At 49.6% G+C, this 23,205-nt stretch overlaps 1 protein-coding gene across 2 annotated transcripts in view; it reads right to left on the bottom strand.

The window, feature by feature from the left end:
• GUF1 (GTP binding elongation factor GUF1) overlaps nucleotides 1-23,205 on the bottom strand; it is a 95,872-nt gene that overhangs the window by 69,597 nt on the left and 3,070 nt on the right. For both annotated transcript variants that reach the window (XM_075334071.1, XM_075334079.1), the window contains exon 2: nucleotides 11,112-11,386. In XM_075334071.1, coding sequence (XP_075190186.1) covers nucleotides 11,112-11,276 — 165 coding nt within the window. In that variant the 5' untranslated portion in view covers nucleotides 11,277-11,386. The remainder of the gene's footprint in view (nucleotides 1-11,111; nucleotides 11,387-23,205) is intronic.

The raw sequence follows: 23,205 nt of genomic DNA on the forward strand, positions 1-23,205 counted from the left end.
TACTTAGCTTGAGACGCAGGTGCCAGGTCCCTGGGGGGTCATCGCTCCGTCCGGCAGGATCCTGAACAGGGCTGCGGATGGAGACCGGTCTCCTGCAAAGCAGTGAGAACCGTGATGGCTCCCACTTCAAACCAGAGCCCCAAGGGATGGCGAAGGAGCGCGGCATGGAAGGGCTCCAGCCCTGAAATCAACCTTAACAACACCGCCGACACAGTGGGGTGAGAAGGGACATGCCGGGAGTCCAGTTGGACCCGCTTCTCTTCCAAATCTTTGAAATCAAAAATCAAAAATCAGAGGATGCATGTGTGTGTGTGACCTCCTGAACACAAAGCATTGAACTGGTTGGATTTGTCATCCGGGGAGTGTATATGCTCGGAGGGAGGAGCTACACTTTTAGTGTAGTACTTTGTGTGTCCTCCGGAGGCAGAAGCTATACACCCATGGTTTGGGTCTCCCATAAGGAACGATAAAGAAAGCTTAGGATTCAGCAAAGCTACACAAATATATCTCTCTTATTGCTCCTCCCTAGTTGGATCCATCATTGGTTAAATCCCTTAAAACGCCCCCCCACAATTGGGGCTACCCTTACATGTTGAACTCATCCTGAGGGCCGCTCATATATTATATCGTAATTTTTCTCTTTGTATCCCATTTTTAGTAATCCACTCTTTTCCCCAGATTTCGATGGCGAGGTTTTCCGCACATGGATACACACCTCTCGAGGTTCCTACTCCTTCTCCCCAGGGAACTTTGAGAGTTGGTCAGCTCTCCTATTTTTGTTCCACTCTCTTCCTCACAGACCCCTATTTAATGATAAGATGACTTTCAAAGTTGCATGTTTGGGTCCTCTTAAGACACGCTTTCTCTTTCAACTCCCAGCTGATTGAACCCCCAGACCACCTGAGTGGAGGCGCCTCTTAGATGATTTATGCATTAAAGGGAACCTGTGAGCAGAAATTTTGCACTAAACCTAAAAGATTCCCCTTCTGCAGCTCCTGGGCTGCATTCTAGAAAGGTTCCTGTTGTTATTGTGCCCCCTTTGAGACCTAAATAAATACTTTATAAAGTCTTACCTTTTTGTATGCAAATGTGTTTTTATAGTCATGGGGGCGGGCTGTATTGAGTCCGTTATTCGCCTCCTGCCGCTTTACGCTGTCCCCCTTTGCTCATTTCCATACATGAGGACGCTGCCCAGTGCTCCCGAGGTCTCGCGCATGCCCAGTGGCACGATCACGGGACAGCACTGTGTAAAGTGTGACCGCTGGTGAGGTGATTGCACAGGCACAAGATTATGGGTGGTGCTGTGATTGTCATCAGCAGCGTCATCCAAGTACCCGCCCATAATCTCGTGCCCACGCTTTTCCCTCTGCCACCACCGTTATGCGCAAGCGCTGGCCATATGAACCCACGTCACCTATTACCGCAGGCACAAGATTATGGGCGGGTACTTGGATGACGCTGCTGTTGACAATCACAGCGCCGCCCATAATGTCGCGCCTGCGGTAATAGGTGACGTGGGTTGATATGGCCAGCGCTTACGCATAACGGTGAAGGCAGAGGGAAAAGCGCGGGCACGAGATTATGGGCGGGTACTTGGATGACGCTGCTGATGACAATCACAGTGCCGCCCATAATCTCGCGCCTGCGCAATCACCTCACCAGCGGTCACGCTTTACAGTGCTGTCCCGCGATAGTGAAACTGGGCATGCGCGAGACCTCGGGAGCACTGGGCAGCGTCCTCATGTATGGAAATGAGCAAAGGGGGACAGCGTAAAGCGGCAGGAGGCGAATAACAGACGCAAGACAGCCCACCCCCGTGACCATAAAAAAAATTTGCATACAAAAAGGTAAGACTTTATAAAGTATTTATTTAGGTCTCAAAGGGGGCACAATAACAACAGGAACCTTTCTAGAATGCAGCCCAGGAGCTGCAGAGGGGGAATCTTTTAGATCTATTGCGAAATTTCTGCTGACAGGTTCCCTTTAAGGCTGTGTGTTCCGCTTTCATGAGGCCAGGTATAAACTGATGTCTCGCTGGCAAAGACACCCACCTCGCCTACATTCTATCTTTCCAGAAGCTAATCCCATGTGTTGGAGATGAGAAAAGTGATCTGTTACTTACTGTATTTTTTTGATTATAAGACACACTGGGTTATAAAGACACACCCCAAATTTAGAGGAATAAAATAATATTGAGGGTCTGTTTCATAATCCTAGAGTCTGTTTTACAATCCAGATACACCTAACTGGCAGTGGGGCACAGCGGAGTGGGGAGTGGGCGGTCACAGGAGGCAGGGTCGCAGGTGAAGGATGGTGGCAGCAGCACTGGGTTGGGAGAAGAGGGATGCTGCGGCGCTGTGGGCGCCATTGATCTCCAGCAGTGAACACAATGGGCTTTAGAAAAATGGCTGAAGAGACAGCACACGTTCAGACAGATCTCAGAGAGCTGAGATCTTAATCTGCGCATGCACCGCTTCCGACGCGATTGACTTCAGAGAATAGCGACGGGGTGCATGTGCAGATTGGGATCTCGGCTTTCTGAGATCTCAATCTGCACATGTGCTGCCTCCGCAGCAATTTTTCTGAAGCCCATCGAGTCCGATGCCCGGAGATCAATGGCGCTTGCTTTGCACTGGCACGACACCCCCGCAACATTGCCCCACTCATGCCGGCACCGATGTCCTTCAGCTATGACCCTGCTCCATCGCCACAGCCCTCCCCCCCAATGATTTATATCTGGATTATAAGATGCATCCCCATGTCCCCCAATTTTTGGGGAAAAAGAAGGGAATTTTGTTTACTTACCGTAAATTCCTTTTCTTCTAGCTCCAATTGGGAGACCCAGACAATTGGGTGTATAGCTACTGCCTCCGGAGGCCGCACAAAGTACTACACTTAAAAGTGTAAGGCCCCTCCCCTTCTGGCTATACACCCTCCCGTGGGAGCACGGGTCCTCAGTTTTAGTGCAAAAGCAAGAAGGAGGAAAGCCAATAACTGTTTCAAAAACAAATTCAATCCGATAAACAATATCGGAGAACTTAACTTATCAACATGAACAACATGTGCACCCGAAACACAAAACCCTAAGAAAAACAGGGCGGGTGCTGGGTCTCCCAATTGGAGCTAGAAGAAAAGGAATTTACGGTAAGTAAACAAAATTCCCTTCTTCTTTTTCGCTCCTAATTGGGAGACCCAGACAATTGGGACGTCCAAAAGCAGTCCCTGGGTGGGTAAAAGAATACCTCGTGATCGGGCTGTCAGGCAGCCCTGTCTTACAGGTGGGCCACCGCCGCCTGAAGGACTTGTCTACCTAGGCTGGCATCCGCCGAAGCGTAGGTATGCACCTGATAATGCTTGGTAAAGTGTGCAGACTCGACCAGGTAGCCGCCTGGCACACCTGCTGAGCCGTAGCCTGGTGCCGTAATGCCCAGGACGCACCCACGGCTCTGGTAGAATGGGCCTTCAGTCCTGAGGGAACCGGAAGCCCAGCAGAACGGTAGGTGTGAAGAATTGGTTCCTTGATCCACCGCGCAAGGGTGGATTTGGAAGCTTGCGACCCTTTATGCTGACCAGCGACCAGGATAAAGAGTGCATCCGAACGGCGCAGAGGCGCCGTGCGGGAAATGTAGATCCTGAGTGCTCTCACCAGGTCCAACAGATGCAAACCGTTTTCAAATTGGAGAACTGGATGCGGATACCAAGATGGTAAAGTGATATCCTGATTGAGATGAAAGGAAGATACCACCTTGGGAAGAAACTCTGGAATTGGACGCAGTACTACCTTGTCTTGGTGGAACACCAGGAAGGGAGATTTGCAAGATAACGCCGCCAGCTCTGACACTCTCCGAAGAGACGTGACCACCACTAGAAAAGCCACTTTCTGTGAAGGCCGAGAAAAGGAAATCTCTTTCATAGGCTCGAAAGGCGGCTTCTGGAGAGCCATTAGAACCTTGTTCCGATCCCAGGGATCCAATGGCCGCTTGTAAGGGGGAATGATATGACAAACCCCTTACAGGAACGTGCGTACCTTAGGAAGTCGCGCCAGGCGCTTCTGAAAGAATACGGATAGCGCGGAGACTTGACCTTTAAGGGAGCTAAGCGACAAACCTTTTTCCAACCCAGACTGCAGGAAGGAAAGAAAAATAGGCCATGCAAATGGCCAGGGAGAAACTCCCTGAGCAGAGCACCAAGATAAGAATATCTTCCACGTTCTGTGGTAGATCTTGGCGGAGGATGGTTTCCTAGCCTGTCTCATGGTGGCAACCACTTCATGAGATAAACCTGAGGCCGCTAGGATCCAGGACTCAATGGCCACACAGTCAGGTTCAGGGCCGCAGAATTCAGATGGAAAAACGGCCCCTGAGACAGCCAGTCTGGGCGGTCTGGTAGCGCCCACGGTTGGCCTACCGTGAGATGCCACAGATCCGGGTACCACGACCTCCTTGGCCAGTCTGGAGCGACGAGAATGGCGCGACGGCAGTCGGACCTGATCTTGCGGAGCACTCTGGGCAACAATGCCAGAGGTGGGAACACATAAGGTAGCCGGAACTGCGACCAATCCCTGATCTAAGGCGTCTGCCGCCAGAGCTCGGTGATCGTGAGACCGTGCCATGAAAACCGGGACCTTGTTGTTGTGCCGTGACGCCATCAGGTCGACGTCCGGCATCCCTCAGCGGCGACAGATCTCCTGAAACACGTCCGGGTGAAGGGACCATTCCCCTGCGTCCATGCCCTGGCGACTGAGAAAGTCTGCTTCCCAGTTTTCCATGCCTGGGATGTGAACTGCGGATATGGTGGATGCTGTGTTTTCCACCCACGTCAGAATCCGCCGGACTTCCTGGAAGGCTTGTCGACTGCGTGTTCCCCCTTGGTGGTTGATGTACGCCACCGCTGTGGAATTGTCCGACTGAATCCGAATCTGCTTGCCTTCCAGCCACTGTTGGAAGGCTCGCAGAGCAAGATAGACTGCTCTGATTTCCAGAACATTGATCTGAAGGGTGGACTCTTTCTGAGTCCACGTACCCTGAGCCCTGTGGTGAAGAAACACTGCTCCCCACTCTGATAGGCTCGCATCTGTCGTGACCACCGCCCAGGCTGGGGGTAGGAACGACTTTCCTTTTGACAATGAGGTGGGAAGAAGCCACCATCGGAGAGAGTCATTGGCTGCCTGAGAGAGGGAGACATCCCTGTCGAGGGACGTCGACTTCCCGTCCCATTGGCGGAGAATGTCCCATTGTAGAGGGCGCAGATGAAACTGCGCGACAGGGACTGCTTCCATTGCTGCCACCATCTTCTCTAGGAAATGCATGAGGCGCCTCAAGGAGTGCGACTGACCCTGAAGGAGAGATTGCACCCCTGTCTGCAGAGAACACTGCTTGTCCAGTGGAAGCTTCACTATCGCTGAGAGAGTATGAAACTCCATGCCAAGATATGTAGTGATTAGGTCGGGGTTAGATTTGACTTTGAAAAGTTTATAATCCACCCGAAACTCTGGAGAGTCTTCAGTGTCACGTTCATACTGTGTTGGCATGCCTCTTGAGAGGGTGCCTTTTTAAGTAGATCGTCCAAATACGGGATCACAGAGTGACCCTGCGAGTGCAGGACAGCTACTACTGCTGCCATGACCTTGGTGAAGACCCGAGGGGCTGTTGCCAGCCCGAAAGGTAACGCTACGAACTGCAGGTGTTCGCTTTGTATAATGAAGCGTAGAAAACGCTGATGCTCTGGCGCAATCGGCACGTGGAGATAAGCATCTTTGATGTCTATTGATGCTAGGAAATCTCCTTGAGAGATTGAGGCTATGACGGAGCGTAGAGATTCCATCCGGAACCTCCTGGTTTTTACGTGTTTGTTGAGCAACTTTAGATCCAGGACGGGCCGAAACGACCCGTCCTTCTTTGGCACCACAAACAGATTGGAGTAAAAACCGTGACCTTGTTCCTGAAGAGGAACAGAAGTCACTACTCCTTCCGCCTTTAGAGCGGCCACCGCCTGCAGCAGAGCATCGGCTCGGTCGGGCGGTGGGGAAGTTCTGAAGAAACGAGTTGGAGGACGAGAGCTGAACTCTATCCTGTACCCGTGAGACAGAATGTCTCTCACCCAACGGTCTTTGACTTGTGACCCAAATGTCGCCAAAGCGGGAGAGCCTCCCACCGACCGAGGATGCGGAAAGAGGAGACTGAGAGTCATGAGGAAGCCGTCTTGGTAACGGTTCTTCCTGCAGTCTTTTTTGGGCGTGACTGAGTCCGTCAAGAATCTGAGCCTCTCTGATCCTTTTGAGTCCTTTTGGACGAGGAGAATTGGGACCTGCCTGAGCCTCGAAAGGACCGAAAACCAGACTGACCCCTCCTTTGTTGGGGTTTGTTTTGTCTGTGTTGAGGTAAGGATGAGTCCTTACCCTTGGAGTGTTTAATGATTTCATCCAAACGCTCCGTAAACAATCGGTCACGAGAAAAAAGCAAACTGGTTAAGCACTTCTTGGAAGCAGAATCTGCCTTCCAATCTCTCAACCACAGGGCTCTACGCAAAACCACGGAGTTGGCTGACGCCACCGCCGTACGGCTCGTAGAGTCTAGGACAGCATTAATCGCGTAAGACGCGAATGCAGACATTTGAGAGGTCAATGGTGCCACCTGCGGAGCAGATGTACGTGTGACCGAGTCGACTTGCGTAAACCCAGCTGAAATAGCTTGGAGTGCCCATACGGCTGCGAAAGCTGGCGCCAACGACGCTCTAATAGCTTCATAGATGGATTTCAACCAGAGCTCCATCTGCCTGTCAGTGGCATCTTTAAGTGCCGCTCCATCTTCTACTGCAACTAAGGATCTAGCTGCAAGCCTGGAGATTGGAGGGTCCCCTTGGGACACTGGGTCCAACCCTTGACCACGTCAGGGGGAAAAAGATAGCGTGTATCTTTAAGCCGTTTAGGAAACTGCTTTTCAGGATAAGCGTGGTGTTTCTGGATTGCGTCTCTAAAGTCAGCGTGGTCCAGAAAGGTGCTTAATTTACGCTTGGGATATCTGAACTGAAATTTCTCATGCTGTGAAGCTGACTCCTCTGCAGGAGGAGCTGGCGGAGAAATATCTAACATCTTATTGATGGACGCTATAAGATCATTCACTATGGCGTCACCATCCGGTGTATGCAGATTGAGAGCGGTCCCAGGATCAGAATCCTGATCAGTTACATCCGCCTCATCCCCTATAGATTCGTCCCGCTGGGATCTGACTAGTGAGACGATTGAGGGCCCCTCATAGCGAGCTCGTTTAGGCTGTCTGGGACTGTCGTCCGAGTCAGAGTCGTCACCCTGGGGTGCATGTGACACTCCCGGAGCTTGGAAGTGTTCCAGCTGATGGGGACCAGGGAGCAATGATGCAACAGTGTCCATGGTCTGAGTTACTGGTCTAGACTGCAATGTTTCAAGAATCTTTGACATAGTCATAGACAATCTGTCAGCTAAAGCTGCAAACTCCGTTCCTGTCACCTGGACAGCATTCACAGGTGGTACACCCTGGGTCACATCCAGCAGAGGCCCCGGCTGTGCAAGTGCCACAGGGGCCGAGCACTGCACACAATGGGGGTCAGTGGAACCTGCCGGTAGAGCAGCCCCACATGCGGTACAGGCAGCATATAATGTCTGTGCCTTGGCACCTGCTGTTGCCTCCTTGTAATCTAGGAGGGTATATAGCCGAGAATCACCAGCGACTATACAGCGTAAAGTGTTTGCAAAAACAAAATACTAAGTACACAAACGGCACAAGTGGGGGTGAGCCCTGAGGGCTGCTTACCGCCCGCTGAACAGCGGGTATGAGGCCGTAGAATCCCGTGTCTGGGTCTCCCCGTCTCCCCTCTGCAGCTCAGCGTGCAGGCAGGAATGGCTGCCGGCGTTCTGTGAAGAGGGGCGGACCGTGGGCGTGCCACAAACAAAAGTGCGGGAAACTGCGTCCTACTGTGCCTGGTGTGAGGGCTGGAGTATGTAAAAAAGACTCCAGCCCTCAGCGCTGATGCTCTGTACAGCGTCCCGCCCTCCTCCTGACTGGCAGGTGCGGAGGCGGGAACGAACGAACTAGGCCGCAAAAGCCGGGGACTGTAGTAATAAGCGCGGCCGTGATATATGCACGGCCAGCGCGGAAGTCCCCGGCGCACCACAAGTCCCAGCCGCGTCGCAGTCCCAGCGGCCGGCGCGACCGTTCGTCCTAAGTCTACCCACTCAGCCAAGCTGAAGTGAGGAAAATGGCACAAGCGCAGCAGCGCTAATGTCCCCGGCGCACTAACACACCCAGCAATGCTGCGGTGTGCGCGCGATATGCACGGGGACACAGAGTACCTTGACGGAGTAGGGCCCTGTCCCTGACGATACTCAGCTCCATATCCAGCGTCTTCTCCAGGGGCTGCGGATGGAGCACGGTCTCAGTGCCTGGAGACCGGTAAAATCCCACTTCAGCCAGAGCCCTAATGGGGATGGAGAAGGAATCAGCATGTGGGCTCCAGCCTCCGTACCCGCAATGGGTACCTCAACCTTAACAAACACCGCCGACAGAAAGTGGGGTGAGAAGGGAGCATGCTGGGGACCCTGTATGGGCCCTCTTTTCTTCCATCCGACATAGTCAGCAGCTGCTGCTGACTAAACAGTGGAGCTATGCGTGCGTGTCTGACCTCCTTCGCACAAAGCAAAAAACTGAGGACCCGTGCTCCCACGGGGGGGTGTATAGCCAGAAGGGGAGGGGCCTTACACTTTTAAGTGTAGTACTTTGTGCGGCCTCCGGAGGCAGTAGCTATACACCCAATTGTCTGGGTCTCCCAATTAGGAGCGAAAAAGAAAGTGAAGTCTTAAGCTATGTGCCCACGGGAGTTTGTACCTGCGGATATAGCTGCAGGTACGGCCACAGGTTTCCCGGAATCCGGAGCTATTTTTAGCTGCGGTAGTACAAAGAAATAGCTGCGGTAAACCTGCGGACATTCATGCGGCTTACCTGCGGAAGTCCCGGCCTTATCTCCATAGTGGAGAGCCGGGATTTCCGCAGGTAATTCCGCAGAAATAATTGACATGCAATTACGTGCGGCTGCGGGACATCCGCAGCATATTCTGCAGCTGCACGTATCCGCTGCATGGACACAGCACTCCCCATGTCCCATAGGATAACATGGGGAGTGTGTGTACATGCTGAAGCCTGCACATTTATCTGGAAAATCCAAAAAATCCGCAGATTTTCCGCAGATAAATCCGCAGGTTTAATCTCCCGTGCGCACATAGCGTTATAATCCAAAAAATACAGTCTCCCTCTTGTTTTCTAAAAGGACTGAAGTGATGTTGATGGAGGAACTCACCCCTGCCATCCATAAATCCTATGAGCATTTCAACAAGACTTTGCTTTAGCGTTTGAAATTTAGATCTTCTGCTGAATATTTGGCCCTTATTGGTGAGAGCCGAGTCCATAAGATAGGAGCACATGCCTGAACACCTTTATCTCCCCCTCCCTTCTTCCCCATATTTTTTGCTCAAATCTCTTTTTTTTTATTTTCTTATGGTTTTGATACGGTATTTCACCCAGTGTGTTATGGAATTTTATACCTGTACATTTTTTCCCCCCTTTCTTGCTGTCGTCTGTCCATCTTGGCACAATACAGTGGGGAAAATAAGTATTTGATACACTGCTAATTTCACAAGTTTTCCCACCTTCAAAGAATGGAGAGTTCAGTAATTTTTGTCATAGGTACACGTCCTCTGTAACAGACAAAAAAAAAAAAAAAAAAAAAGGGGAACAGCTTCCTAGCAGAGAAACGTACATGTCATTTCTTTGAGCCGCTGGGAGTTTTTGTAAATGTGAAGCGTTTAAAATATATGAAGAGCGAGTCATTTTTGCATAGAAAGACGTATGAACATTGTTTCGAAAGTGATTTAACAAAGCAGACCAGCTAAACAACAGGGGGGATGGGAGGGGGGGGGGTTACCGGGGTTAAGGGTCCAACTCCCGACACCGGTTGCTTAACATCTGCTTTGTGGGGGGAGTGAACAGACCCCCACACCATTAGATATACAGTACAGACCAAAAGTTTGGACACACCTGCTCATTCTAAGGAGTTTTCTTTATTTTCATGACTCTAAAAATTGTAGATTCACATTGAAGGCATCAAAACTATGAATTAAAACATGTGGAATGAAATACTTAAAAAAGTGTGGAACAACTGAAAATATGTCTTATATTCTAGGTTCTTCAAAGTAGCCACCTTTTGCTTTCATTACTACTTTGCACACTGTTGGCATTCTCTTGATGAGCTTCAAGAGGTAGTCACCGGAAATGGTTTTCCAACAGTCTTGAAGGAGTTCCCAGAGATGCTTCGCACTTGTTGGCCCTTTTGCCTTCACTCTGCGGTCCAGCTCACCCCAAACCATCTCGATTGGGTTCAGGTCAGGTGACTGTGGAGACCAGGTCATCTGGCGTAGCACCCCATCACGCTCCTTCTTAGTTAAATAGCCCTTACACAGCCTGGAGGTGTGTTTGGGGTCATTGTCCTGTTGAAAAATAAATGATGGTCCAACTAAACGCAAATTGGATGGCATAGCACACCGCTTCAAGATGCTGTGGCAGGCATGCTGGTTCTGTATGCCTTCAATTTTGAATAAATCCTGAACAGTGTCACCAGCAAAGCCCCCCCACAACATCACACCTCCTCCTCCATGCTTCATGGTGGGAACCAGGCATGTAGAGTCCATCCGTTCACCTTTTCTACAAAGACACGGTAGTTGGATTCAAAGATCTCAAATTTGGACTCATCAGACCAAAGCACAGATTTCCACTGGTCTAATGTCCATTCCTTGTGTTCTTTAGCCCAAACAAGTCTCTTCTGCTTGTTGCCTGTCCTTAGCAGTGGTTTCCTAGCAGCTATTTTACCATGAAGGCTTGCTGCACAAAGTCTCCTCTTAATAGTTGTTCTAGAGATGAGAAGGTGTGTCCAAACATTTGGTCTGTACTGTATTTCAGCTATCTAAGGTGTATGACCCATAACAGGACACAAGTACAGGGCACATGTCACCAGCTGGAGAAGAAACCTCAGCATCCAAATCATATTAGGAGGACAAATTTCAAAACAAGCTAGAATTCGGATTTCACCTTCTTCGTACTGTACGATGCCACCATCCATGAGTTTGTAGGAAGAAACGTTTGTAATATGCAGCGGCTTCCCCAGAGGGTTGCTCGCTGCCTACGCAGGACACAAATGTGAGGCTTCCAGAGTCGCAGACATCTTACGGCGTGATGAGGGTTTGCAGCAAACATTTCTCTTCGATCAGCCCAACGGCTTCAAACTAAGGCGTCATACGCGCAGTGCGGCCCGGTGTACGACCCTTTTATTACATGTAATCTTCATCTTTCTCATACAGAGCAGACTAGAAGAATAAGAAAAAGACGCAAGTGTTAAAGAAACATCAGCGACAGCAAATAAGAGAAATGGGGCAAATCCATTAATAAGAGCGCAAAGGTCTCAAAAACACCTCCATCATAGATCTTGTAAAGATGGAAGCCATGACCGTGTGAGAAGCCATCACCTAAAGCATACCTCCCAACCGTCCCGGATTCTGCGGGACTTGCACGATTTATCAGGGCTGTCCCGCACTCCCGCGGCTCACAGCTGATGTCCCGGCTCCTCCCCTCAGTGAAGTGAATAAATTAAATTAAATTATCATCAGCTCTGGATTTTCGGGGCGGCCAGGACTCGAACTCGTGGAACTGTGAGTCATTGTTTCAAAGGCAGCAGCTCTAACCACTGAGCTACTGCCTCTATTGAAAGCAATAGGAAGATTTTGTTATCTTGACCTATATACTGCAGACACCAGAAGCAGATTATTCAGCTGCAAAGATGGATGGAGGGATGGATGAATGGAGGGATAGAGGGAGGGATAGAGGGAGGGATGGATGGAGGGATAGAGGCAGGGATGGATGGATGATAGAGGGATGAATGGAGGGATAGAGGGAGGGATGGATGGATGATAGAGGGATGAATGGAGGGATAGAGGGAGGGATGAATGGAGGGATAGAGGCAGGGATGGATGGATGATAGAGGGATAAATGGAGGGATAGAGGGAGGGATGGATGGAGGGATAGAGGCAGGGATGGATGGATGATAGAGGGATGAATGGAGGGATAGAGGGAGGGATGAATGGAGGGATAGAGGCAGGGATGGATGGATGATAGAGGGATGAATGGAGGGATGAATGGAGGGAGGGATGGATGGATGATAGAGGGATGAATGGAGGGATAGAGGGATGAAAGGAGGGATAGAGGGAGGGATGGATGGATGATAGAGGGATGAATGGAGGGATAGAGGGAGGGATGGATGGATGATAGAGGGATGAATGGAGGAATGAATGGAGGGATAGAAGGAGGGATGAATGGAGGGATAGAGGGATGAAAGGAGGGATAGAGGGAGAGATGGATGGATGATAGAGGGATGAATGGAGGGATAGAGGGATGGATGGATGGATGATAGAGGGATGAATGGAGGGATAGAGGGAGGGATGGATGGATGATAGAGGGTTGAATGGAGGGATAGAGGGAGGGATGAATGGAGGGATAGAGGCAGGGATGGATGGATGATAGAGGGATGAATGGAGGGATGAAAGGAGGGATAGAGGGAGGGATGAATGGAGGGATAGAGGGATGAATGGAGAGATAGAGGGATAAAAGGAGGGATAGAGGGAGGGATGGATGGATGATAGAGGGATGAATGGAGGGATAGAGGGAGGGATGAATGGAGGGATAGAGGCAGGGATGGATGGATGATAGAGGGATGAATGGAGGGATAGAGGGAGGGATGAATGGAGGGATAGAGGCAGGGATGGATGGATGATAGAGGGATGAATGGAGGGATGAATGGAGGGAGGGATGGATGGATGATAGAGGGATGAATGGAGGGATAGAGGGATGAAAGGAGGGATAGAGGGAGGGATGGATGGATGATAGAGGGATGAATGGAGGGATAGAGGGATGGATGGATGGATGATAGAGGGTTGAATGGAGGGATGAATGGAGGGATAGAGGGAGGGATGGATGGATGATAGAGGGATGAATGGAGGGATAGAGGGATGAAAGGAGGGATAGAGGGATGAATGGAGGGATAGAGGGATGAAAGGAGGGATAGAGGGAAGGATGGATGGATGATAGAGGGATGGATGGATGGATGATAGAGGGATGAATGGAGGAATGAATGGAGGGATAGAAGGAGGGATGAATGGAGGGATGAATGGAGGGATAGAGGGATGAAAGGAGGGATAGAGGGAGAGATGGATGGATGATAGAGGGATGAATGGAGGAATGAATGGAGGGATAGAAGGAGGGATGAATGGAGGGATAGAGGGATGAAAGGAGGGATAGAGGGAGAGATGGATGGATGATAGAGGGATGAATGGAGGGATAGAGGGATGGATGGATGGATGATAGAGGGATGAATGGAGGGATAGAGGGAGGGATGGATGGATGATAGAGGGTTGAATGGAGGGATAGAGGGAGGGATGAATGGAGGGATAGAGGGAGGGATGGATGGATGATAGAGGGATGAATGGAGGGATAGAGGGATGAAAGGAGGGATAGAGGGATGAAAGGAGGGATAGAGGGAGGGATGGATGGATGATAGAGGGATGAATGGAGGGATAGAGGGAGGGATGGATGGAGGGATAGAGGCAGGGATGGATGGATGATAGAGGGATGAATGGAGGGATGAATGGAGGGATAGAGGGAGGGATGGATGGATGATAGAGGGATGAATGGAGGGATAGAGGGAGGGATGAATGGAGGGATAGAGGCAGGGATGGATGGATGATAGAGGGATGAATGGAGGGATGAATGGAGGGATAGAGGGAGGGATAGAGGGATGAAAGGAGGGATAGAGGGAGGGATGGATGGATGATAGAGGGATGAATGGAGGGATGAATGGAGGGATAGAAGGAGGGATGAATGGAGGGATAGAGGGATGAAAGGAGGGATAGAGGGAGGGATGGATGGATGATAGAGGGTTGAATGGAGGGATAGAGGGAGGGATGAATGGAGGGATAGAGGGAGGGATAGAGGGATGAATGGAGGGATGAATGGAGAGATAGAGGGAGGGATAGAGGGAGGGATGGATGATAGTGGGATGGATGGATGATAGAGGGATATATAGATACACGACAGATAATAGATAGATAGAGATAGAATCATAGATAGATAGAATCATAGATAGATAGAATCATAGATAGATAGATAGAGGGACAGAGATAGATAGATAAATACTGTATCTCAATGTTGGTGAAAGAGTCAGATTCATTTGTTCCCATAAAACTACTTTAAAGAAATGAGGAAAAAAATACAAATACAATTTTTTTTTTTTTATCTTCACCACCTTGGATTCAAACCAGCAACGTTCAAAACTTGTGTCCAGCAACCTCCTAGCTTTCCTAGCTGCTCTAGCTGTTGAGCCACTAAGATTGATGATGTCAGAGGCAGGATTTCACATAAATGAACCTACAATGCAGCCTCTGATTACACAGCAGATTACACAGGACACCGGTACATTGTACAGAGCAGCATCTCTATGTCCTGTATTCTAGAGGGAGAGGAAAAGAGGATTTTTTTTTCTTCTAATAAAGTTACTAAAAATAATAAAAAAAATAGAATAATGTAATTTTATTGCACTTTTTTTATAAAATAATAAACATCACAAATCAGCAAATAACATGGACATATTTGGTGTCCCTGTAATCGTAATGACCTGAACAACACAGCGATCAGATTATTTATGGGGATCGGTAAATGGCGGGAAAAAAAAGGCGCAATTTATTATTTTTCTTTATTAATACCCATAAAAAATGTAAGAAAAATGGATCACTGAGGCCGTGTTCACACATAGCGTAAATGCGGCATTTTTTCTGCAGGTGTCCGCGCCACGAGTGCAATAACAATGTTCTCTGATTATTGCGTGTTTGCGGTATTTTTTATACATTGTCCCCTTATTTGATACATGTTTGTTGCTGATGTGAATCCTGAAGCTTATAAAGAGAGAAACACTAAATCCGCACAGTTCAGCGGCGTCTTTACACGCACCAGGAGCGGAGATTTCAGGACGTCTCATCCACTTTGCTTGGACAATTAGTCCATATTCACATGTAGTGTAAATGCTGCATTTTTTTCTGCTGCTTCTTTGCACATTTATTCTGCTGTGTTTAATTGTCCAAGTAAAGTGGATGTGATTCCATGAAAAGACGCTGCTGAATTCTGCGGTTTTCGGGGGGGGGGGGGGGGGGGGGTGTTTCTCTGGAGGTTTCTATGTGGAGCTTAAAAAATGCAGGAAAAAGCTTCTCTACAATAAAAACACTTAAAAACGCAGATTCGCATCTGAACCAAAACGCATTAAATAATGGAGAAAAGGCAGAAAAAAATGCAGCAAAAATGGAAAAAACAGAGAAGATTGTTATTGTGTAGTTTGGTGCAGACAGAAACAAAAAGAAACAGAATTTATGCAACGTGTGAACACAGATTTATAGGCACAAATAAGCAACATGTCATATAGTGACACAGAAATATAAAAAAAATTCTGACTGCTATGAATATGAATGAACAGTCCGGGGCATCTGCTGAATGACCCTTACTGCCAAATGGGTGTGGCTAGGGGTGTGGCTAGGGGCGTGGTCAAAATTTGCCGCGGCGCGTTGCGCGCGCCGCATACTTTGTCCCTCTTTCCTTTCTTGAAAAGTTGGGAGGTATGCCTAAAGGCTGGGGCTACATGGTGACAGAGGCTAAAGGTTGCTCTATGTTGCTGCTACATGCAGAGGAACGGGGTCACAGTGCAAACGGCAAAGAAACAACAAAACAAGTCGCAAAAAAATTAGAAACAGTTGGATTTTTTGCAAAAACCTTATCATCACTATGCAATCCCTTTCACCTGCATTATGCTGTGGTGTAGCAGTGGCATACAGTGACCTGTGTCGTGGCCAAAGATGCCCCAGCCTATATACTCTATGAGAGTACACTTAAGGGCCATTTACACGCTGCGACATCGCTAACGATATATCGTCAGGGTCACGGCGTTTGTGACGCACATCCGGCGCCGTTAGCGACATCGCAGCGTGTGACACCTATGAGCGACCTTAAACGATCGCAAAAGAGGCAAAAATCGTTGGTCTGTGACACGTCGATCATTTACCAAAAAATCGTTGTCTGTTCAGTAGCAATCTTGTTCCTCTTTCCTGCGGCAGCACACATCGCTATGTGTGACACCGCAGGAGCGACGAACATCTCCGTACCTGCCTCCAGCACCAATGAAGAAGGAAGGAGGTGGGCGGCATGTTCCGGCCGCTCATCTCCGCCCCTCCTCTTCTATTGGACGGCCGTTTTGTGACTTCGTTGTGACGCCGAACGCACCTCCCCCTTGAAGGAGGGATTGTTTGGCATCAACAGCGACGTCGCAGAACAGGTATGTGCGTGTGACGCTGCCGTAGCGATAATGTTCGCTACGGCAGCGATCACCACATATCGCACCAACGACGGGGGCGGGTGTTATCGCTAGCGATGTTGCAGCGTGTAAAGCACCCTTTACACCGCAGAGCCTATTATGGCCTTGGCTGGTTACTATTGTCTCAGTATTGGTCATATAAGTTTATATCTCTGCAGTATTGTTAACACACGCATATATATATATATATATATATATATATATATATATATATATATATATATATAATATATTAGCTGTAGTGACTGTCTCTCTCCCAGTCTCTGTCTGTGTGTCACTGTCTGTCTCTGTCTAGCTCTCTGTCTGTATTTGTATCAGTCTGTCTGTCTCTCTTTATCTCGGTGTCTGTCTCCATGTGTAGCGGACACATATACATACATTGTATATACATACATACATACATTGTGTGTGTATATATATATATTATATATATATATACACACACACATCACACACACACACACACACACACACAGTGCTGGCCAAAAGTATTGGCACCCCTGCAATTCTGTCAGATAATACTCAGTTTCTTCTTGAAATTGATTGCAATCACAAATTCTTTGGTATTATTATCTTCATTTATTTTGCTTGCAATGAAAAAACAAAAGAGAATGAAACAAAAATCAAATCATTGATCATTTCACACAAAACTGCAAAAATGGGCCAGACAAAAGTATTGGCACCCTTAGCCTAATACTTGGTTGCACAACCTTTAGCCAAAATAACTGCGAACAACCGCTTCCGGTAACCATCAATGAGTTTCTTACAATGCTCTGCTGGAATTTTAGACCATTCTTCTTTGGCAAACTGCTCCAGGTCCCTGAGATTTGAAGGGTGCTTTCTCCAAACTGCCATTTTGAGATCTCTCCACAGGTGTTCTATGGGATTCAGGTCTGGACTCATTGCTGGCCACTTTAGTAGTCCACAGTGCTTTCTTTCAAACCATTTTCTAGTGCTTTTTGAAGTGTGTTTTGGGTCATTGTCCTGCTGGAAGACCCATGACCTCTGAGGGAGACCCAGCTTTCTCACACTGGGCCCTACATTATGCTGCAAAATGTGTTGGTAGTCTTCAGACTTCATAATGCCATGCACATGGTCAAGCAGTCCAGTGCGTGAGGCAGCAAAGCAACCCCAAAACATCAGGGAACCTCCACCATGTTTGGCTGTAGGGACCGTGTTCTTTTCTTTGAATGCCTCTTTTTTTCCCCTGTAAACTCTATGTTGATGGCTTTTCCCAAAAAGCTCTACTTTTGTCTCATCTGACCAGAGAACATTCTTCCAATATGTTTTTGGCTGTCTCAGGTAAGTTTTGGCAAACTCCAACCTGGATTTTTTTTTTATGTCGGAGTAAGAAGTGGGGTCTTCCTGGGTATCCTACCATACAGTCCCTTTTCATTCAGACGCCGACAGATAGTACGGGTTGACACTGTTGTACCCTCGGACTGCAGGGTAGCTTGAACATGTTTGGATGTTAGTCGAGGTTCTTTATCAACCATCCGCACAATCTTGCGTTGAAATCTCTTGTCAAGTTTTCTTTTCCTTCCACATCTAGGGAGGTTAGCCACAGTGCCAAGGGCTTTAAACTTCTTGATGACACTGCGCACCGTAGACACAGGAACTTACAGGTCTTTGGAGATGGACTTGTAGCCTTGAGATTGCTCATGCTTCCTCACAATTTGGATTCTCAAGTCCTCAGACAGTTCTTTGGTCTTCTTTCTTTTCTCCATGCTCAATGTGGTACACACAAGGACACAGGACAGAGGTTGAGTCAACTTTAATCCATGTTACTGGCTGCAAGTGTGATTTAGTTATTGCCAACACCTGTTAGGTGCCACAGGTAAGTTACAGGGGCTGTTAATTACACAAATTAGAGAAGCATCACATGATTTTTCAAACAGTGTCAATACTTTTGTCCACCCCCTTTTTATGTTTGGTGTGGAATTATATCCAGTTTGGCTTCATGACAATTTTTTTTTCTTCCTCATTGAAGACAAATTAAATGAAGATAATAATACCAAAGAATCTGTGATTGCAATCATTTTCAGGAAGAAACTGAGTATTCTCTGGACACACAAAGTACTACACTAAAAAGTGTAGCTCCTCCCTCCTAGCATATACACCCCCTGGATCACCAATTATAGCCAGTTTAGTGCAAAAGCTGAAGGAGGACAGCCACCCACAAGTAGAAATAGAGCAAGAACCGGAACAACCGGAACCTCTGTCTACAACAACAGCCGGTGAAAACACACGGAACAAGAAAACTGCCAACAGGCAACAGGGAGGGTGCTAGGTCTCCCATTACGGAACTATAAGAAAAAGAATTTACGGTAAGTAAACAAAATTCTCTTTTTCTTCATCGTTCCTTATGGGAGACCCAGACCATGGGACGTCTCAAAGCACCCACCATGGGTGGGAATAAACAGAAAACTGAGAAGTAGGCGGAGCCTAACTTCACAAATGGGCGACAGCCGCCTGAAGGATGCGTCTGCCCAAGCTCGCATCTGCCGAAGCATGAGCATGCACTTGGTAGTGCTTTGAAAAGGTATGCAGACTAGACCAAGTGGTAGCCTGACAGACCTGCTGAGCCGTAGCCTGGTGCCTGAAAGCCCAAGAGGCACCGACAGCTCTGGTCGAGTGTGCCTTGATCCCCGGCGGGGGAGGCACCTGAGTACTCTGGTAGGCATCGGAAATGGCCGACCTAATCCAACGAGCTAGGGTCGGCTTAGAAGCCGAGAGGCCCTTACGCCGACCTGAGGTCAGCACAAAAAGAGAGGTGCACCGCCTAAGAGCAGCGGTGCGAGACACAGATCCGGAGCGCCCGCACCAGATCCAGAGTATGCAACGCTTTTTCAAAGCGATGAACAGGAGCCGGACAAAAGGAAGGCAGGGAAATATCCTGGTTAAGGTGGAAAGGAGATACCACCTTAAGAAGAAAGTCCGGAGTTGGACGGAGAACCACCTTGTCTTGATAAAAAACCAAAAAAGGTGACTCCGAAGAGAGAGCAGCCAAATCAGAGACTCTCCTGAGGGAAGTTATGGCCACTAGAAAGACCACTTTCTGTGACAGACGGGACAAAGAAACCTCCCTAAGTGGCTCAAAGGGGGTTTCTGCAAGGCCGTGAGGACCAGATTAAAGGTCCCAGGGATCCAAAGGCCGCCGGTAAGGCGGAATGATATGAGATGCGCCCTGCATGAAGGTGCGCACCTGAGCCAGCCGGGCGATACGCCGCTGGAACAATACTGACAGAGCCGAGATCTGTCCCTTGAGGGAATTGAGGGATAGTCCTAGCTGCAGACCGGACTGTAGAAAGGACAGGAGGGTCGGCAGAGAAAAAGGCCAAGGAGCATGGCCGGAAGAGCGACACCAGGACAGGAAAATCTTCCAAGTCCTGTGATAGATTTTGGCCGAGGAAGACTTACGGGCACGAGTCATAGTGGAAATGACTTCAGGAGGGATACCAGAAGTCGTCAAGATCCAGGACTCAAGAGCCACGCCGTCAATCTGAGAGCCGCAGAATTCTGGCGGAAAAACAGACCTTGTGAGAGAAGGTCTGGACGGTCCGGAAGATGCCACGGCACCTCTACGGACAGATGGAGCAGGTCTGGGTACCAAGCTCGCCTGGGCCAGTCTGGAGCAATGAGGATGACCCGACGGCCCTCCATTCTGATTTTGCGCAGGACTCTGGGCAAGAGAGCTAGAGGGGGGGGGAACACGTAAGACAGACGAAACTGGGACCAATCCTGAACCAGCGCGTCCGCTGCAATGGCCTGGGGATCGTGGGAGCGAGCCACGTAAACCGGAACCTTGTTGTTGTGCCGGGATGCCATTAGATCCACTTCCGGAGTGCCCCACTTGCGGCAGATTGTCCGAAACACTGCCGGATGCAGAGCCCACTCGCCGCTGTCCACGGTTTGGCGGCTGAGATAATCTGCCTTCCAGTTTTCCACGCCTGGGATGTGGACTGCAGATATGGAGGACTTGGAGTCCTCCGTCCACTGAAGGATGCGTTGAACCTCCAACATTGCCAGGCGGCTGCGTGTCCCGCCCTGGTGATTGATGTAGGCAACCGCAGTCGCGTTGTCTGACTGGACTCGAATGTGCTTGCCTGCCAACAGATGGTGAAAGGCTAAGAGAGCTAGAAGCACAGCTCTGATTTCCAGCACATTGATCGAGAGGGCTGATTCGGACTGAGTGCAAGTGCCCTGCGCTCTGTGGTGGAGATATACTGCTCCCCAGCCGGTTAGACTGGCGTCCGTGGTGAGGATCACCCAGGACGGGGCCAGGAAGGAGCGTCCCTGAGACAGAGAGAGGGGCCGAAGCCACCACTGAAGGGAGTCCCTGGTTTGTGGCGACAGAGCTACCAACCTGTGCAAGGAGTAAGTCCGCTTGTCCCAACAGCGGAGAATGTCCAGCTGCAGAGGACGCAGATGGAACTGGGCAAAGGGAACCGCTTCCATTGACGCCACCATCTGACCCAGCACCTGCATTAGGTGCCTGATGGAGTGACGGCGAGACCTCAGCAAAGAGCGCACCGCCAGATGAAGGGACTGCTGTTTGACTAAGGGCAGCTTTACAAGTGCCGGCAAAGTCTCGAACTGCATCCCCAGGTACGTAAGACTCTGGGTCGGAGTCAGAGTGGACTTGGGTAGATTGACAAGCCACCCGAACTGGACTAGAGTGGCGAGAGTGAGCGAGACACTCCGCTGACAGTCTGCACTGGATGAAGCCTTGACCAGAAGGTCGTCCAGGTAAGGAATCACTGCCAACCCCTGGGAGGTGCAGAACCGCAACCACTGCTGCCATGACCTTGGTGAATACTCGAGGGGCCGTGGCTAACCCGAAGGGGAGAGCCACGAATTGGAAATGTTCCTCTCCGATTGCAAAACGTAGCCAACGCTGGTGTGAAACTGCAATTGGCACATGCAAATAAGCATCTCTGATGTCGATGGATGCTAGAAAATCTCCTTGGGTCATTGAGGCAATGACTGATCGCAGAGATTCCATGCGAAAGTGCCGCACCTGAACATGCTTGTTGAGAAGCTTGAGATCCAGGATGGGCCGGAAGGAACCGTCCTTCTTGGGGACTAGGAAGAGATTTGAGTAGAAACCTCTGAACCGTTCCCGGGCGGGAACCGGTACAATTACTCCGTTGGCCTGCAAGGATGCCACGGCCTGAGAGAAGGCGGCGGCCTTGGAGCAGGGGGGAGTGGACAGAAAAAATCTGTTTGGCGGGCTGGAAGAGAATTCTATCCTGTAGCCGTGGGAGATGATATCCCGCACCCACTGATCGGAGACGTGTTGAAACCACACGTCGCCAAAGTGGGAGAGCCTGCCACCGACCAAGGACGTTGCTGGCGCGGCCAGATAGTCAAGAGGAGGCTGCCTTAGTGGCAGCGGCTCCTGCGGCCTTTTGAGGACGCGGCCTCGTGCGCCAGCTGGGTTTTCGGTCCTTGGCTGAGTTAGTGGACGAGGCCGAGGGCTTAGAGGATGACCAGTTAGAGGAACAAAAGGAATGAAACCTCGACTGGTTCCTGCCCTGGACAGGTTTCCTGGTTTTAGTTTGTGGCAAGGAAGTACTCTTCCCGCCAGTAGCCTCCTTAATAATTTCATCCAGTTGTTCGCCGAACAGCCGGGGCCCAGCAAATGGGAGCCCAGCAAGGTACTTCTTGGAAGAAGCGTCTGCTTTCCACTCTCGAAGCCACAGGATCCTGCGGATAGCGAGGGAATTAGCCGAAGCCACCGCCGTGCGGTGAGAAGCCTCCAGAATGGCAGACATGGCATAGGATGAAAAGGCTGAAGCCTGGGAAGTTAAGGCAACCATTTCAGGCATAGAGTCCCTGGTGAGGGAATGCATCTCCTCCAGAGAAGCAGAGACGGCTTTAAGAGCCCACACTGCTGCAAAAGATGGGGAGAACGAGGCCCCTGCCGCTTCATATACAGATTTGGCCAGAAGGTCAACCTGGCGGTCAGTGGAATCCTTAAGTGAGGTGCCATCAGCCACAGATACAACTGTCCGGGCTGAGATTCTAGACACCGGAGGGTCTACCTTTGGTGAATGAGCCCACTCCTTGACCACCTCTGGTGGAAAGGGAAAACGGTCATCAGAACTACGCTTTGGGAAGCGTTTGTCAGGACAGGCCCTGGGCTTGGTCACAGTGGCCTGAAAACTGGAGTGGTTAAAGAACACACTCCTTGCTCTCTTAGGTGAGGTAAACTGGTGTTTTTCTACCAGAGAGGGTTGTTCCTCTGATACTGGTGGATTGAGGTCCAGTACAGAATTAATGGACGCAATCAAATCACTAACATCTGCATCACCCTCGGTGAGATCAATGGGGCACATGGAGGTAGCGTCCGAGCCCACAGTAAAAGCATCCTCCTCGTCCTGCGATTCAGCTCGTGAATCAGAGCCGCGGGACGAGGAAGGAGAGGAGCCCCTGCGTCTCCTTTTAGGAGGACGGGGTCTGGGACCAGATGAAGAATCCTCTGCGAGCTCTGCTGAGCGAGCCATAGCGGAATCATGAATGGATAAGAAGGTCGGGTTTAACACTGCGCTAAAACCATGAAGCCAGACGATGTGATGGATTCTTTGCTATATTTTCTTTATTTAGGACAAGTCAATGCGTTTCAAAGGCATGTCCGCCTTCTTCAACAGCATGCTGTTTTTCCTTTGTCCTGATGAAGAAGGCGGACATGCCTTTGAAACGCGTTGACTTGTCCTAAAT

The sequence above is a fragment of the Anomaloglossus baeobatrachus genome, chromosome 1, assembly GCF_048569485.1.
Source record: "Anomaloglossus baeobatrachus isolate aAnoBae1 chromosome 1, aAnoBae1.hap1, whole genome shotgun sequence".
Taxonomy (NCBI): domain Eukaryota; kingdom Metazoa; phylum Chordata; class Amphibia; order Anura; family Aromobatidae; genus Anomaloglossus; species Anomaloglossus baeobatrachus.